The sequence below is a fragment of the Schistocerca americana genome, chromosome 2 (assembly GCF_021461395.2).
Source record: "Schistocerca americana isolate TAMUIC-IGC-003095 chromosome 2, iqSchAmer2.1, whole genome shotgun sequence".
Classification (NCBI taxonomy): domain Eukaryota; kingdom Metazoa; phylum Arthropoda; class Insecta; order Orthoptera; family Acrididae; genus Schistocerca; species Schistocerca americana.
This window is the reverse complement of record NC_060120.1, coordinates 279,238,210-279,256,978: the sequence shown is the minus strand read 5'-3', so window position 1 is coordinate 279,256,978 and position 18,769 is coordinate 279,238,210. Positions and strand designations below refer to the sequence as shown.

Genomic DNA, 18,769 nt, shown 5'->3' with positions numbered 1-18,769 from the left:
AGGGTAGTTGACTTACACCTTCTAGAGCACGTTGGGTGGCACGGGATACATGCGGACGTGTATTGTCCTGTTGGAACAGCAAGTTCCCTTGCCGGTCTAGGAATGGTAGAACGATGGGTTCGATGACGGTTTGGATGTACCGTGCACTATTCAGTGTCCCCTCGACGATCACCAGTGGTGTACGGCCAGTGTAGGAGATCGCTCCCCACACCATGATGCCGGGTGTTGGCCCTGTGTGCCTCGGTCGTATGCAGTCCTGATTGTGGCGCTCACCTGCACGGCGCCAAACACGCATACGACCATCATTGGCACCAAGGCAGAAGCGACTCTTATCGCTGAAGACGACACGTCTCCATTCGTCCCTCCATTCACGCCTGTCGCGACACCACTGGAGGCGGGCTGCACGATTTTGGGGCGTGAGCGGAAGACGGCCTAACGGTGTGCGGGACCGTAGCCCAGCTTCATGGAGACGGTTGCGAATGGTCCTCGCCGATACCCCAGGAGCAACAGTGTCCCTAATTTGCTGGGAAGTGGAGGTGCGGTCCCCTACGGCACTGCGTAGGATCCTACGGTCTTGGCGTGCATCCGTGCGTCGCTGCAGTCCGGTCCCAGGTCGACGGGCACGTGCACCTTCCGCCGACCACTGGCGACAACATCGATGTACTGTGGAGACCTCACGCCCCACGTGTTGAGCAATTCGGCGGTACGTCCACCCGGCCTCCCGCATGCCCACTATACGCCCTCGCTCAAAGTCCGTCAACTGCACATACGGTTCACGTCCACGCTGTCGCGGCATGCTACCAGTGTTAAAGACAGCGATGGAGCTCCGTATGCCACGGCAAACTGGCTGACACTGACGGCGGCGGTGCACAAATGCTGCGCAGCTAGCGCCATTCGACGGCCAACACCGCGGTTCCTGGTGTGTCCGCTGTGCCGTGCGTGTGATCATAGCTTGTACAGCCCTCTCGCAGTGTCCGGAGCAAGTATGGTGGGTCTGACACAACGGTGTCAATGTGTTCTTTTTTCCATTTCCAGGAGTGTATATATATATATATATATATATAAAACAAAGATGATGTGACTTACCAAATGAAAGTGCTGGCAGGTCGACAGACACACAAACAAACACTAACATACACACAAAATTCAAGCTTTCGCAACAAACTGTTGCCTCATCAGGAAAGAAGGAAGGAGAGGGAAAGACGAAAGGATGTGGGTTTTAAGGGAGAGGGTAAGGAGTCATTCCAATCTCGGGAGCGGAAAGACTTACTGTAGGGGGAAAAAAGGACGGGTATACACTCGCACACACACACATATCCATCCACACATATACAGACACAAGCAGACATATTTAAAGACAAACTCTTTGTCTTTAAATATGTCTGCTTGTGTCTGTATATGTGTTAATCCTACTCCCAACATCACCACTGCTGAAGCCCAGGCTATCCGTGATCTGAAGGCTGACCGGTCCATCGTCATTCTTCCGGCGGACAAGGGTTCCACGACCGTGGTACTTGATCGTCGGGAGTATGTGGCTGAGGGACTGCGTCAGCTTTCAGACAACACAACATACAAAGTTTGCCAAAGTAATCCCATTCCTGATGTCCAGGCGGAGCTTCAAGGAATCCTCAGAACCTTAGGCCCCCTACAAAACCTTTCACCTGACTCCATCAACCTCCTGACCCCACCGACACCCTGCACCCCTACCTTCTACCTTCTTCCTAAAATTCACAAACCCAATCATCCCGGCCGCCCCATTGTAACTGGTTACCAAGCCCCCACAGAATGTATCTCTGCCTACGTGGATCAACACCTTCAACCCATTACATGCAGTCTCCCATCCTTCATCAAAGACACCAACCACTTCCTCGAACGCCTGGAATCCTTGCCCAATCCATTACCCCCAGAAACCATCCTTGTAACGATTGATGCCACTTCCTTATACACAAATATCCCGCACGTCCAGGGCCTCGCTGCGATGGAGCACTTCCTTTCACGCCGATCACCTGCCACCCTACCTAAAACCTCTTTCCTCATTACCTTCATCCTGACCCACAACTTCTTCACTTTTGAAGGCCAGACATACCAACAATTAAAGGGAACAGCCATGGGTACCAGGATGGCCCCTTCGTACGCCAACCTATTCATGGGTCGCTTAGAGGATCTAGGAAAAACTCAGAATTTCACTTACATCCCCCATACTAACAAGTTCGAGGTACTATCATCCACCAAAACCGAGACAGTGAGACTCATTACACTTCTTGGGAAATGTGCTGAGCCCATGTCAAGCGGAGGCAAACACAAAAGGATAGGGCTCTATTAATCATCAGTAGTTTAAACGTATGGTGAATAATGGTACTCCTTAGGAAAGTGGCAGTGAGGGATGGCAGTAATCTCTATTTCTTTTGGAGTGCCTTTACAGTGACAGTATGCCATGCCACTGAGGTGTCCAATCATCTGAACTGTTATACTGGGTACATATCTATTTAGTGCATTCAGTTATTGTTTTAAACTTAAGCCATAATTGCTCTGTTTGCTCCTGATCTGAATTAAAAGTTTCAAGTTCCTCCCTGAGGTATGACGATCTGGTTCTTTGTCTAGTTTGAGTTGGGTTGTTTGGGGAAGGAAACCAGACAGCGAGGTCATCGGTCTCATTGGATTAGGGAAGGATGGGGACGAAAGTCGGCCGTGCCCTTTGAGAGGAACCATCCCGGCATTTGCCTGGAGTGATTTAGGGAAATCACGGAAAACCTAAATCAGGATGGCCGGACGCGGGATTGAACCGCTGTCCTCCCGAATGCGAGTCCAGTGTCTAACCACTGCGTCACCTCACTCGGTGGTTTTGTCTAGTTTGTTGAACATCTTCACTACATGGTGAGTAGTAATCTATCATTTCTATAATATTGTCATTATTCCATCCTGGATTTCCACAGTTTGATTTTATGAACATATCCACCTTTCTACTTGTTTTGTTGGCCTTCGTACAATGGTTATCATTGTTGCTACAACTGCCTCATGGCCACTGATACCAGTTTCGATGCGTATGTCCTCAAAGACATCAGGTCTATTTTTCCCAATAGATCTAATATATTTCCATCATGAGTGGGTTTCCGAACTATCTGTTCCAGGAAGTTTTCAGTGGAGGTATTTAGCAATGTTTTATGGCACATCTTGACAAGCCCACCACTAACAAGGCTGTAATTTTTTCATTTGAATGTTGGATGATTGAAGCTTTCTCCAATGATTACAGTTGGATTGGGGAAGTTACGTACAAGTGAACTGACGTTTTCTCTGAAGTTTTCAGTTCCCTCAGGAGGTGAGTCTGGTGGACAATAGAAGGAACAATTATAATTTTATACCCAAACAATCTTGCATGTGGCTTCAATTTCTATCTCTGTAGATACGAGTTTCTTTCTACTGCAGCAAATATACCATTTCCGTTTCCAATTAGCTTATTCTTTCAATATATGTTTAAATTTGTTCCAAAAATCTTACTCTGTCACTCTCTGGTTTTAACCCACTTCCTGTACCTAGTATCATGTGAGCTTCATTGCATTTTAGGAGCTCTTTTTACACTGGCACTATGTTGGCAATGCTTTGGCAGCTGATTACTAGGATCTTATTACTCTCGCCTGTGGGAGGGCATTTCTTTGGGGCTCATACTGATATTTCCAGGTCTCCTACACTTAAAATTATCTGGAGTGGATGGAGAGCCACCTAATTTAAAAAACCATTGTGTACAACACATAAACAATCAGCTACCTGTGTAGCAGCATCTGATAAGTAGTAAGCACCTGATCCATTCTGGGATCGCACAATTTTTGGCTTAAGTCCAAGACATCACACACTAGCTAATCACAGAACCTTGGTTCAAAGCTTCCACTTGACTCAGAACCAGTGGGCCACAAACTGTTCTGGGGTCAGTGCTGAAAATTGTGAGCTTTGTTCAAACTTCACAAGCAAGGCTGGTATTCTTAACATTCTCTGCCAGTCACTGGGGTGATCAAGTATGACCTCAGAGCACCAACAAGAGGCATCGTTTGTCCCAACATGAGCCACAATCTTCAGTTGGTTACACCTTGTTTTTTCAGTGGTTGCTGTAATAAGCTCTTCAACATCCTGAATAAGGCCTCCAGGCATAAACAATGAGTGCAGATGGTGATTTTCACCATCCCTTACTGCCACTTCCCTAAAGGTTACCATTATTCTTTTGGGGTACCATTATCCTTTTGTGTTTGCTCCTCTTGACATGGGACTCAGCACATTTCCCAAGAAGTGTAATGCGTCTCACTGGCTAAGTTTTGGATTCGATGGATGAAAGCCCCTCAAACTTATTAGTTTGGGGGATGTAAGTGAAATTCTGAGTTTTTCCTAGACCCTGGTACACATGTACAGAATGCCTAGGCCTACCACTGACATGCCTACCACTTGATAACAGTCAAGTGGACAAAGAGTGATAGAGACTGTATGTCCTACAGAAGAGAGAGTGTCCACAGGAGATAACAGACATTTGGTATCTCTTGGCACACAACTCTTGCTAGCTCTCCCAACACACCCAGTTGCAAAATCTTCCAATTGCTTGACAGTACTCAGGATGATTTCCAGCTGCTTATGAATAGCAGCTAACTCATCCTGTGCCTGAGAACAGCATACACAGTGGGGCCGCATTATGCCTTGTGTAATATTTTACTGAACAGTAAGCAAATAACTTTAGAAGCTTGCCAACTACCTTGTAATTAATGGGTCTGAAATGCTATAAATATAAAAAGTAGTCTTTCAGAACTGAAGTAATTAATGGCTGAAATGAGATCTTTACAATGAAAATAGGAAAACTTGGTACAAAATTTGCTGTTTCTTTGAAACATTTGCCCTGTTACAGTTGCTAACAAATTTGAGAATAGAGTTAATTTATGATAGTTGCTGATAATATGCACTCTTGGTAAAAGAGAAACTAATATGGCATGATATGTTATTTATTGAAAGTAACTGTAAATGACAAATGCTGATTTACTACTAAATTGCTTACACACAACATTTACAACTTATGAAAACTCACAAAATTAATATGTTTGCAAGTGTCCAAAAATTATCAAAAATATACCTTTTTCATGTAAATATATAATAAAATTAGGGAACAGCTAGTTTTGAATGAGGATACTGTGGCTTAGAGTTTCTACAAAGCACAAATTAAAATTACAATTGATGATAAAGTACAAGCTGCCCCCCCCCCCCCCCCCAGTTCTCAGAAATGTTCAAAAAAGCACAATATATCACAATACAGACAAGTAATGACACAATAAATGAAAGATATTGTGAAAACAATACAAACAGTTTTGCAGGACATCAGACCTATCTGCGTTGTGCAGTCTCACACAATGAAAATTTCTATGTTGACTTAAGCATGTACATAAATGTCCGAACTGCATGGATTTTTTTATGTAGCTGGAACTGTGATGACCTCTGCTCTGGCTTGCCAAAGATTAACACTGCAGCATCAGTTTATCTCAGTCAAAAATGCGAAAACTGTGAAGCACCAACAGAGCACTTCTTCTGTTTGTGGCAAGATGTCAATGCCAGGTAAAATGCAAAAAAATGAAAATAAATATCTTCATTGAAAATATATTCATAAATATACCATGATAATAATTTGATTAAATAGTGATCAATCCAGTCTGAAATTTGACTAAGAATACTGCCTATAGAAAAAAAGTAGATGTCTGTATAAATATACAAGAAATAAAAGAAATAAATATACAAGAAAATGAAGATAATAAATCTTATTTATGATTTAATGTTAGTATCAGAGATCTCATCTGTCTAACAAATCTGCAATTGTTTTCATTAGAAACAATATATTTAGTTACAACCAGCAAAACTGTAGTTATAATCCAGATTTATTACGTTCTCTTTTGTCAGACAAAAAACTTAAAACTGCAGTATAACACACTAGTTTTATAACACAATATAGCAATTGATTCATTAGGAATCTAATACTCAGCACTGAAAACTATAATTTCATTCCTTGGAGAAGAACAGTTCTGTTGTGTAAATTTTACATGATTATCATTGTTCAGAATCATAGTGGATGGATCCCAACGCGGCTGTCCATGCGAAACACTAAAAGCAGCGCTGGTGTGCCACATTGCCGGGTGGACAGAACTTCTGCTGATGGTTCTCCTTGACCTGTGGAATACATACAAACCTGATCTAAATGATTCATCTGCAGAACTGGTGTATGGTGAGGTGCTGCAACTGCCAGTGAGAATTTGTATATTTGGCTCTGAAGTCTGTAACAGACCCATCTGCCTTTGTCGGTTGCCTTAAAGATCACATCAAGAAAATCTGACCTCCACAGCTGTCCAGACATGGAACTGTTGTCACATTTGTCCACAAAGACTTCAGTGAGTGTACACATATGATGTTACGTTTTGATGGTGTCAGACTGGCTCTAAAACCACCATAGACCAGGTTGCATAATGTTGTCAAGAGGGAAGATTGCACCCTTGACATTCTGGGCAATGTCAAGCACCACACAGAGTAATGGCAACAGATAATATCTGACACTGTAAAGTCATTAAGCACTCTATAGTCACTGCATGCATACCATGCATCATACTACTTTGACACTATATGCTGCAGTGAAAACCAAGGACTACTGGACAGTTGCGTGATGCCCTCTCAAGTCATGCTGTCATATTCTGCATTTGCAACTGCTAAGTGATCCGGGGCTAACAGCTGTGACCTACAAAGTAACAGGGCTCCCTCAGTAGTCTTTATATGTGCAAGGTGTTGTGCTTCACATATATAGGCACACATGACAGTCTTGTCAGTGCCAGGAAATCTCGAAGCAGTGTTGCATACTCACTGTCAGGAGCTTCTATTACCTTCGCAGTCTGGTGATGCAGCTTCTATTATCTTGGTGGACTGGATGATGGTGTGGCTCCAAATCCAGTGATGTGGTCACCCAGGTGTGTGTTGGTGATGTCAGACAACAGATTGTAGTGTGCCGGTAAACTCAGTGACAACCACAATTGTGAAATTTCACATGAACATATGGTACAGGCCTACATCCAGCTTGAAATGTTGCGTGTCGCACATTGCGATCAAAGAGTTGTTTGAGGCATTAAGGCAGAATGACATTCGTGGTCTACACCAGTGTAGCATCGACCGTGGGAAGATACACAAATCAGAGCCTGTGTCAATCAGAAATTTCCGTCCAGTACACCTGTCACTTACAGACACTGTAACTCAGAATGTAAATCAGATGAAGCGTCTACATCTGACTGCTGGTGGCATTTGGGTATGCACAAAGTTTGGTACAACGACTTGCTTGATCGCCAAATCTGCCCCGGAACCAACACAACTCCTGCTGTGTTTCTGTCCCAGGCATAGTGGAGGTGGTCGATAATCTGCTGTGTGAGGACTTCTGGAATCTGGATTTTGTGTGTGTGTGTGTGTGTGTGTGTGTGTAAAAACTCTAAAGTCAAAATACAAAAGCTGGGTTATTTTGAAACCTCTTTTTTACATGCCTATTTGCTGCTTAATGTCTCCGCTATATAATGCATCACAAAGAAAAAGATTATCTCTTACTACACACATTGCCAACAGAAGACTTACCTGCAGAATTCCAGTTTAGTGATTCATGTGCCTCAGAAATCAATAAGTCAATACGTTCAATATCATCAACAACCAAATCAAATTCAACTGGATGGCTGCATTGCCTAATCTGGTTGTACCTGCATGAGAAAAGATATGTAGGATGTAGGCAGCATATATCATGAGATTTAACACATTCACAAATAACATGTAAACTCTACAATTTTGTGTATATCTTTTTCTGGTACTACACGTGTAACTGGTGATCACTGGTGATGAAGTATGGTCCTCATAGCATATATACAGACATATACAGGATACCCTAAAAACAAAGATGATCTAACTTACCAAACGAAAGCATTGGTATGTTGATAGACACACAAACAAACACAAACACACACACAAAATTCAAGCTTTCACAACCAACGGTTGCTTCATCAGGAAAGAGGGAAGGAGAGGGAAAGACAAAAGGATGTGGGTTTTAAGGGAGAGGGTAAGGAGTCATTCCAATCCCGGGAGCGGAAAAACTTACCTTAGGGGGAAAAAAAGGACAGGTATACACTCGCGCACACACACATATCCATCTGCACATATACAGACACAAGCAGAGATATATATAAATTGTATGTGAAATTTGTGTGTGTGTGTGTGTGTGTGTGTGTGTGTGTGTGTTTTATTGTGTCTATCAACATACCAACGCTTTCTCATTTGGTAAGTTACAGTATCTTTGTTTTTTATATATATTTTTCCCGCGTGGAATGTTTCCCTCTATTATACATATATGGTGTTGTCTCCTATATGAATGCTGAAATGTGATTTAGTCATTAATTAAATACATTTTTCAAATCAGTTCATTTGTTGTACACCAGATTTCTCAAGATTTACAATGAAGTACTTTTACACTATAGGAGTAAACAGCAATCTTTCAGGTCTATCAAGCTCCATGTCAAATATATTCCTGCCTTTTAATTCACTGCAAATGTTTAAATCCATATCCTTTGATGTTTTGGCATAGGGTTTTAAACAGCATGCGGGAAGTTTAAAATTCTCTCTGTGGTAAGTGCTACAGCTGTGGTGAAAATTTAAAGTTTCAGGTGTATGTTGTTTTTCTATATAAGAAAATCAAGACATCACAAATATGCAGGAAAGAATGGATAGTATTTTTCAATTTTTTAAACAATGGATGAACAGATGGCCTCCATTTGGCAAAACATATGTTCCATCTTATTTTCTTTTGCAATATTAGTACCCATGTGACATCTGTTGAGTTCTCCCAAAGATTGTGCCATAATGAAGACTCAAAATAAAAGTGATACACTATCTTTCTGGTGTCTGTGTTTGTGGCACCTGAGAAAATACACACTGAAAATGCTTAACTATTCAATTTACTTGCTATCTTTTCACATGAGTAACCACCGACAAAATGTGCCCAAGAGAAAGCTGGATGACCCAGTTGCAGAACAGGCAGCCCAACACACAATATGCTTCACTTCAATGACTGCTCCACAGCCTGTGCCATCTGGCTGCTTCCTACCAAGACCAGAATTTCTGAATTGATCAGGTGGGAAATCTCACTGCAATATATTCTATGTTCCTGGATCCCACCCCCACAGCTTTCCCTAACCTCTGTCCTTCACCCATATATCCCCTTCCCCACTCCCATCCCAGCATTACACAGCCTTCTATTTCATCAATGCACCCACCCGTCTTTTTCCCCTCAACTACTTCTCTCCTTTTCCGCTCCCACCCCTTTCCCTCAAATCTTCTGACACACCCTTCCCCAACCTGCTGTCCCTCCTCCTCCCTGCCCTAGCTTCCTCCTTACCCCACCACCTATGGATCGTTTCTCCCATCAGTCACAGTTGCTTGCAGTCCAGCCTCAGTAGCCAGAGACAGTGGTCATGTGTATGTGAGTTGTTCTTGTGTGAATGTGCGTGTGTTTTCTACTTTAGAAGAAGGCCTTTTAACCAAAAGCTCAAATGTATAGTAGTCTTTTTATTCTGCCTGTCTGCGACTCAGCATCTCCACACCATTATTAAATACTGAGAATACATCAAACAGGTTGTCTGGTCACCAAGGTATCTCAATAAAATTGGAGTTGTGCTGCTGTATCACCTCTGACAAAGCTGGGAGTTATCTACAGGAGTTTAATTTAATTAAAGATACCCAAAATTTAGAATTGTTTGGATTTAAGTTGTATCACAAATCCTGGATGTATTCAATGAGGATAATACTAAGAAGAAGGCAAAATTATTTCTGGGCACTGTGGCCCATTATTTTAATATTGCCTTTCCCCTTAAAAGACTAGTAACTCTTCTAGAACAAATTAATCAGTTTTAAAGGCCTGATTACAAGGGGAATAATCACCTCTTGTCCTATGAAAAGAAAACTGTATGCAGAAAGCAAAGCAAGGAATTATTCCTGTTTTTATATATTTAAAAATATACAAAATATACTTAGACAACTCATAAGGGTAAGAAAATCACAAACAATAACTGTATAAAAAATTCTAACAACATACATAAGGCAGTCTGGGATGTAGTTAGAGGCACCCTTGGAACTTGAGGTTTTAAAGAAGGTCCAAATGACCTAATACATGGGTGGGCAACCAGGGGCCCATGGGTTGGATCTGGCCTGTGACTGGTTTCTACTCAGACTGTGGAAAAAATCCGCAGGAGAGAGGGTGAGGCACTTGCATTGTATTCCATCCAGGAAGCATTTTAGCATATTTCTGTGATTTGTCATCAACAATATTTTTAGACATATATTTAAAAAAATATGTGTTAATACTGTTTGTGGATATCAACACACTAAATTCCAAACACTCGAGTGGTCTGACCGTAACCAAAAATTGCTAAGTTACTCCTAATTGCTTGTCGACTGGAACAGCCTCTCTCATTGCTGTATTTGGTTTTTCCCTCCTTTCTCGTATTTACATTAGCAAATAATTCTTGTCTGTTGTGCATTTATTAGAACAGTGCAACCATTGAAACTGATGTAATTCATAATCAATCAGCTGCAGCCAGTTGCTTCTATAGGCATTTATTTTTCCATGATGACATTGCCAGATTCCTGGCATTCCATCTTCAGTGAACAATGTTTCTTTATCAACGGTGTTGCAAACTTTTGCAACAGAAGTTTCAAGACAGCTATTGTAAAACATCATAAGTGAAAAATCAATGTTCATATCATGTAAATAAATGTAAATATCTGAAGATGGGGTGAATATAAAATAAATGTAATTAAAAAAATGAGTTTTGAGGCATAATTTGTTGGCATGGCATGTCAAGAAATGGGTAGCAAAAATGTTGGTGGATCACCCAATACATATGGAAATGGACACTATAGGTTTGACTTTACGTGCTAGGAGCATTGCTGTAGTGACACATGATGAGGCAGCCCATGAGCCTAAGTAGGTATATAATCAGGTCCACAGGTCACCAAAAAGCGACCATACTTGATACAACTAAAACTAAATGGAACTAAAATATGAGATGCAAAGAAAATAAGTAAATCTCTTAACAAGCATTTTTCAAGTATTGCTTTTAATATTTCATCACAGATTATTTCACAGGCACTGACTTTTCCCACTGAGTTTAAAAAATCAAGCACGTCAATGTTTCTAACTCCAGTACCTCAAGAAGAAGTGCTGAAAATTATCAGCGGCAGTAGCAATTCAACTTATATTCATCTAGTATTGATGGCATGTCTGATTTTTTATTAAAAAATTGCTTTACTAATTATAATTCCACTTTGTGATGTAATTAACAGTTCCCTAATTACAGGCTGTTTGAAGATGTTTTCAAAATTGCTGAATTTATTCCTCTTTTCAAAAAAGGAGACAAGAATGATGTTAACAATTATTGACCAATCTCCATTCCTTCTGCCTTATCAAAAATTCTACAAAAAGTAATGTACTGAGATGTAATGTTATGAATATTCTTTAAAAGATTTTTTTAAAATTCTCCACATTTATTTTATGTAATTTATTTCACAGTATCCTTAATGGTAATTTTTGAAGCTCTGTAGACACATTTGTCCCATTCTATAATCAGGTACACTAAATACCTATTCTGACTCCACCCTGGCTCTTACTGAAAAACTACATACTTAAAAACTGGTTCTCAATATTAATTAATGTCAACAAAACTCTTCTGGTAGTGTGGTTGCATCAAGTATGTTAATAAAGCTTTTGACATATCAGCTATTACTGCAGGCAGCATCCATCAGGGTGACTATGTGTGGTTTGCAGTTGTGCTATACATCTATTATTTGAAAATGACGACTGGACATTTTGGCAAACTGAGGTAAATCAGGTGCTATTACTGGAATATTTGATGTGAATTATTATTGTTTGTCATCAGCGAATCCAGTGGAAGCTGACATCATGATATACTGTTGCTTACTTAGTGGCTGGAAGCTCCTTAGAGCAGTCATTAGCGCCTGTCACCTGCAGTGTGGGGTTACGGCTCCAAGCACTTTCAGTCCACCAGCTTGTAATAACTGACAACTGTGACAGTGAGAGTCTGTAGCACTCCTCGCTGTTCATGTTGTACAGTCAATTTACTATCCTGACAGCCTTTCTTATTTCACTTTGTGATGAGTAACTGCCAAGCCAAAACAGGGACTTGTTTATAATGAAACAATTCATGAATGAACAGCTGGATGTGTGTGTCCAATGGGCAGAATACAGGGTGTCTCAAAAAAGTGTACTAACACTTTACTGTCCATAACGTGCTGAATTTTTTGTTTTTCAGGTGTAACTAAAGAAACACAATGACAGGAGAACAATTTAGCTTTGAACAGAGGAAGTTTGTCCCTAAATGTTATTGGAAAACTGAGAACACAGTGGAAGCACAAAGACATTTCAGAAGGGGCTTTAATAAACTGCCACCACTGCATGAGAGCATTGCTCACATCAGAGATACATTTGAAGCAAATGGAACTATACAGGGTGGTTCATTGATAGTGACTGGGCCAAATATCTCATGAAATAAGCATCAAACGAAAAAACTACAAAGAACGAAACTCGTCAAGCTAGAAGGGGGAACCCAGATGGCACTATGATTGGCCCACTAGATGGCACTGCCATAGGTCAAATGGATATCAACTGTGTTTTTTTTTTTTGTTTTTTTTTAAATAGGAACAACCCATTTTTTATTACACATTCGTGTAGTACGTATTGAAATATGAATGTTTTAGTTGGACCACTTTTTCGCTTTGTGATAGATGGCACTGTAATAGTCACAAACATATAAGTACGTGGTATCACGTAACATTCTGCCAGTGCGGACGGTATTTGCTTCGTGATACATTACCCATGTTAAAATGGACTGTTTACCAAAATGGACCGTTTACCAATTGCGGAAAAGGTCGATATCATGTTGATATATGGCTATTGTGATCAAAATGCCCAACAGGCATGTGCTATGTATGCTGCTTGGTATCCTGGACGACATCATCCAAGTGTCTGGACCATTCGCCAGATAGTTACATTATTTAAGGAGACAGGAAGTGTTCAGCCACATGTGAAACGTCAACCACGACCTGCAACAAATGCTGATGCCCAAGTAGGTGCTTTAGCTGCTGTCATGGCTAATCTGTTCATCAGTAGCAGACAAATTGTGCGAGAATCGGGAATCTCAAAAATGTCGGTGTTGAGAATGCTACATCAACATCGACTGCACCCGTACCATATCTATATGCACCAGGAATTGCATGGTGACGACTATGAACGTCGTGTACAGTTCTGCCACAGGGCACAAGAGAAATTACAGGACAATGACAGACTTTTTGGATGCGTTTTATTTAGCGATGAAGTGTCATTCACCAACAGCGGTAACGTAAACCGGCATAATATGCACTATTGGGCAACGGAAAATCCACAATGGCTGCAACAAGTGGAACATCAGCGACCTTGGCGGATTAATGTGTGGTGCGGCATTATGGGAAGAAGGATAATTGGCCCCCATTTTATCGATGGCAATCTAAATGGTGCAATGTATGCTGATTTCCTTCGTAATGTTCTACCGATGTTACTACAAGATGTTTCACTGCGTGACAGAATGGCAATATACTTCCAACATGATGGATGTCTGGCACATAGCTCATGTGCATATGAAGCAGTATTGAATAGCATATTTCATGACAGGTGGATTGGTCGTCGAAGCACCATACCATGGCCTGCATTGGTTCACCGAATCTGACATCCCCCGATTTCTTTCTGTGGGGAAAGTTGAAGGATATTTGCTATCATGATACACCGACAATGCCTGACAACATGTGTCAGCGCATTGTCAATGCATGTGCGAACATTACAGAAGGCGAACTACTCGCTGTTGAGAGGAATGTCATTACACGTATTGCCAAACGCATTGAGGTTGACAGAAATCATTTTGAGCATTTATTGCATTAATGTGGTATTAACAGGTATTCATTCTGTAATAGTATGCATTGTCAGAAATGATAAGTTCACAAAAGTACATGTATCATATTGGAACAACCGAAATAAAATGTTCAAACATACCTATGTTCTGTATTTTAATTTAAAAAACCTACCTGTTACCAAGTGTTCATCTAAAATTGTGAGCCGTATGTTTGTGACTATTACAGCACCATCTATCACAAAGTGCAAAAAGTGATCCAACTAAAACTTTCATATTTCTTTACGTACTACATGAACATGTAATGAAAAATGGGGGTTCCTATATAAAAAAATGCAGTTGATATACGTTTGACCTATGGCAGCACCATCTAGTGGGCCAACCATAGCGCCATCTCGTTTCCCCCTTCAAGCTAGACAAGTTTCGCTCTTTGTAGTTTTTTCGTTTGATGCTTATTTCGTGAGATATTTGGCCCAGTCATGATCAATGGACCATCCTGTATACACCGTCAACAAGAAACTTTCTGGATGACCACAGTTGTCCACCAGCCTCAGAAAAGAAAAGCAGACGCAGGAAACCCTCATTGGATCCCCACAGAAAACTCTATGGCAAACGACTCAGTCGACACACATCTCAAAAGATAGCATTCATTGCATCTTGAAACATCCATGCTGTAAATACTACATACCAGCAGTAATTAATGCTCTCAACGAAGATGATACTGACCGGAGAGTTCAGTTCTGTGAATGGTACCTGGCAGAATTTACAGAAGATGCAGGTTTCCCACATATTGTTGGCTGGAGCTCTGAGGACACCTTTAAATTAAACAACACAATTAATCACCATAACTGCCTGGGTCCTGTTAATTCCCATATTATTGCTGAACAATATTTAAACTTACAGGGAATAACAGTGTGGTGTGGGATACCAGCATTGGGCATCATAGGACTTTTCTTTTTTCTTTTTAATTTTACAGAACTGCCACTGGTGACAGGTACCTAACCATGCTGCAGGAGTCCATCGGTCCACCCACTGAGGAGATGTTTAGTGATGATGAGATTTACTTTCATCAAGGTGGAGCACCTCCCCACTACCACTGCAATATAAGAGCCCATCTCGATGCAGCTTTTCCAAACACATGGTTTGCATGAAGGGATAGCATTAAATACGTTGTGGGTTACCCAGACCTCACACCAATGGACTTCTTTTTATGGGGATGCCTCAAGTACAGAATTTATCGCACAAAACCCAGAACAAATGGTGCTTTGAAATTGAATGACAATATCACGAAATTCCAAAAGAAATGTTTTATGATGTCTGCCAATCCACTGGTTTGCATTATCATTTTGTCTGGAAAATGATGGCCATAAATTTGATCAATTGTGAACAAGTTTCTTTTAAGCACATTTTTTCTGTAATTCAAGCCTTCAAACTTGTCTCTATTTTCATAGATAAAGTTTTTAAATTGATTCAAAGTGTTCATACATCTTTTTTAAGATACACTGTGTGTCAGCAATTGACCTTAATGCCAACAACAAGTGTGCTGATGGACTTACTACTTAGGGGTTGGTGCAGTGTTAGTATCTTTCGCTTTCCTCCCTCCAATCTGCTGCTCTGTCTACCATCTGCACCCAGCGTCTCTCTCCCATCTCCCTCCCTCCCCCCCCCCCTTTTCTCCAACTGACATGTTGCTCTATCTCCGAGGTTTCATGCCAAGGGATGTGTGCTGCCAGCACCCCTGCTGTTACTCCACTTGTCCCTGAAGTCTGTTCATTGTTGATTATCTCCTACCTCTTCCTAATCACTACCTCTTCCTAATCAGACTAAGTGCAGGTTCCCAAGCCTTACTATAGATGTAGCCACCATTAAAACTGATCAGAGATTCCCTTATTTGAATTTCAATAGATCTTCATATGATCAGAATTCTTTCAGTGTGATCAGACAGGCAATGTTCCACGACCCTGCAATCTAGTGTGTTGTTGGTGTTCTCAACAATGATCTTTGACAGTATACATTATCTAACCTTTATGTGTGTTGCCACATTGTCAATACATATGGTACACCCCAGGTTTCCAAAGTCCAAGATTGTCTTCAACACTACCAAACAGTGCTGATATTTTAGCTGGGAAGAGGAAGAATGTCTTCACTTGGTCTTTCTGGAGAAATCATCCTATCTTTAATCTTTAATGGGATAAACAGAATGACTGCATTCTCCTGAGCTTTCACTTCTGTTCCTCCAGTTGTTCAGTGAGTACAGGACCTAGGGCTCTCTGAATTAGCCACTCTGTGCAGCTGTTCTTCCAAATCACTGTCCTCAGATGTTCAAGTTCTTGGTTAAGACTTTTATTATCAGAGAGGGTACATGCCCTATGTACCAATGTTTTGAACACCCCATTCCTCTGTGCTGGGTAGTGTCAGCTGTCCACATGTAAGTAGTGGGGTGTGTGTCTTCTTCCAATACATGCTGTGGTGCAATGTGCCATCTGCTCTTCTTTATACTGGGATATCCAAAAAGAGGAGAACTCCATCCACTTTGACTTCCATGGTAAAGTTGGTGTTCTAGTCGATGAAACAGTGATTTATGAAGAACTCATTCAGCTTGTCTCTTCCATGTGGTCGTACGATAAAAAGTATTGTCTACATATTGCAAAAAATAGGTTGATTAACACTGGGTTGACTGGAAGGTTTTGTCTTCAAGATCTCCCACATCCGTGTTTGCAAAAACTGGTGAAAATGGACTCCCCATTGCTATTCCTTCCATCTGCCATAGTAACCATTGTTGAGAAGAAAGTATGTCAACACCAAGATATGCATAAAAAGGTGTGCCATCTCTACACCAAATTTCTAAGCGAACAAGTTCCAAGGATTCTTTTTATGGCAGTCTGGTGAAAAGAGACAATGTCAGATCTCACAAGGACATTGTTATCAATAAGGTTAAAGTTGTTAAGGCACCCAACAAAATTCACAGAGTTTTGAATATGAAATGAACTCTTCCCAAAGTAAGGGCTAATCATATCCATCACGTATTTAGCAATTGATTAAGTTAGGCACCAATGCTACCAATTCCGATAACAGTTTTCATGAACCTTTGAAGTTCATTAAGTCTTGGTGGAACTGAAGCTCTCTATTGCAGTTTCTTAACAACTTCGTTTGGCAAACCGGATTCTTTCCAAAGTACCACAGTGTTCCTCCCCACCCTCTTGGTAGGATCAATGTTAATCTTCCAGTACGAACAGGTCCGGTATCTTCTCAATGTAATTCTGGTGAGACAGGACCACAGTTGTTTTGGCTGTGTTTTCTGGTCAGACAACAATATATGGATCTTCTCTTATTTCCTGTATGGCTGCCATCTCAGTGCTACAGATGTTTGTTTTCATAGGTTTCTTTCACATGAGAGCATGATAGGTTTCACGCCATGTACTTCTTCAACTGATTCAGGTGTCATACGTGCAGATGATGATGTCAGAGATAAGTGTGGATTTAGGAGTGGGTGCAAACCTGTGGCCCATGTGACACCATCAATCCATTTCCATGTCCAGGAATTGAACTGGTTGGACAGCTGGAGACATAAGTTGAATAGTAAAGGTGGTCCTCCACCCACCATCTAGAACACAGGTTCTGCTTGGTTGTGTCACAGACAACCTTGGACTATGGACTACGAACCTTGGACTATGGAAATCCATCTACAAATGCAACAAGACATATATAGGTCAGATGGTGTGTAGTGCCAAAGATCATTCCGAGAACCCCAATGGCACACTAGATCGTGGCAGCTTAACAAGCTGGCAGTCATGGAACACTACCTATCGCAAATGTACAGAATGGATTCTGACCATACTAAGTTCCTGACACAGCCATTTAACTTCTGGGACAGTGTCATTAAAGCAAGATTTGAATAAGTGATAGTGGCTACATCCCTAGCAACACCTCGGAATGGGCACTTTGATTAAGAAGAGGAATCTTACAACAAGCTGACTTCAGGAGCAGGTGAAAGCAACAGCAGAGGTGTAAACATCCACTAGTGTGAATACTCGATGGAGCAACATGCCAGCGGGAGGATGGGGAGACAAGATGCTGGGCACAGACAGTGGACACAGTGAGAGGTTGGATGGTTGGGGGAGAGGGGGGGGGGGGGGATAAAAGTGCTGCATCAACCCCAATCAGTAAATACATCAGTGCACATGATAATGGTAATATGATCACTTGCTGAAATACAGTGTGTGTTGGGACACTGACATCCGGCTGTTCATCCATGAACAATTTCGTCATGAATTATGCCGGAAGAAGCTGAATAATCACAAGGGCTTGTTTAAATTGTATGGATGTACCACATCTGTCTGACATTCTCCCACCATCAATTTAGTACTCCAACCAAGCCATTTGTATCACTTGTTCTCCATATCTCACTAATAGAGACTAGTCCACCATCATAGCAAAACTCATATACTCAAGAAGTCTCTTATTTCATCGTTGTTTTAGTAGATGAGTCTGAGCCCCCCTCCTCCCCCTCCACCATCAGTGTAGGATCTTTACCATCCTATCACTAAAGCCTTGTATGTATGGTAAGTCACCAAACTGCCTCAGCAGTTATTCCTGGTACTCTTTATCTTTACTTTTGTTGTCATAGCATGGTAGCCATTTTCCCTGAATGAGGTTTGTACTTTGCAATGTTTCCTCTCAACACTGTCATTGTCGTGGATTGAATGCATTGTTAACATATGGATCACTAAGTCAGGATAACTTCTAATCGTTCAGTCTGACACAGATACAACAGATGCAAGACATTTCGG

General features: G+C 41.2%; 1 protein-coding gene across 1 annotated transcript in view; it reads right to left on the bottom strand.

Annotated features, from left to right (window-relative positions):
- The window catches only part of LOC124593960 (dynein beta chain, ciliary-like), a 746,507-nt gene that overhangs the window by 530,222 nt on the left and 197,516 nt on the right, over positions 1–18,769 (bottom strand). The window contains exon 15 of the mRNA XM_047132308.1: positions 7,618–7,736. Within this exon, the coding sequence (XP_046988264.1) occupies positions 7,618–7,736 (119 nt within the window). The remainder of the gene's footprint in view (positions 1–7,617; positions 7,737–18,769) is intronic.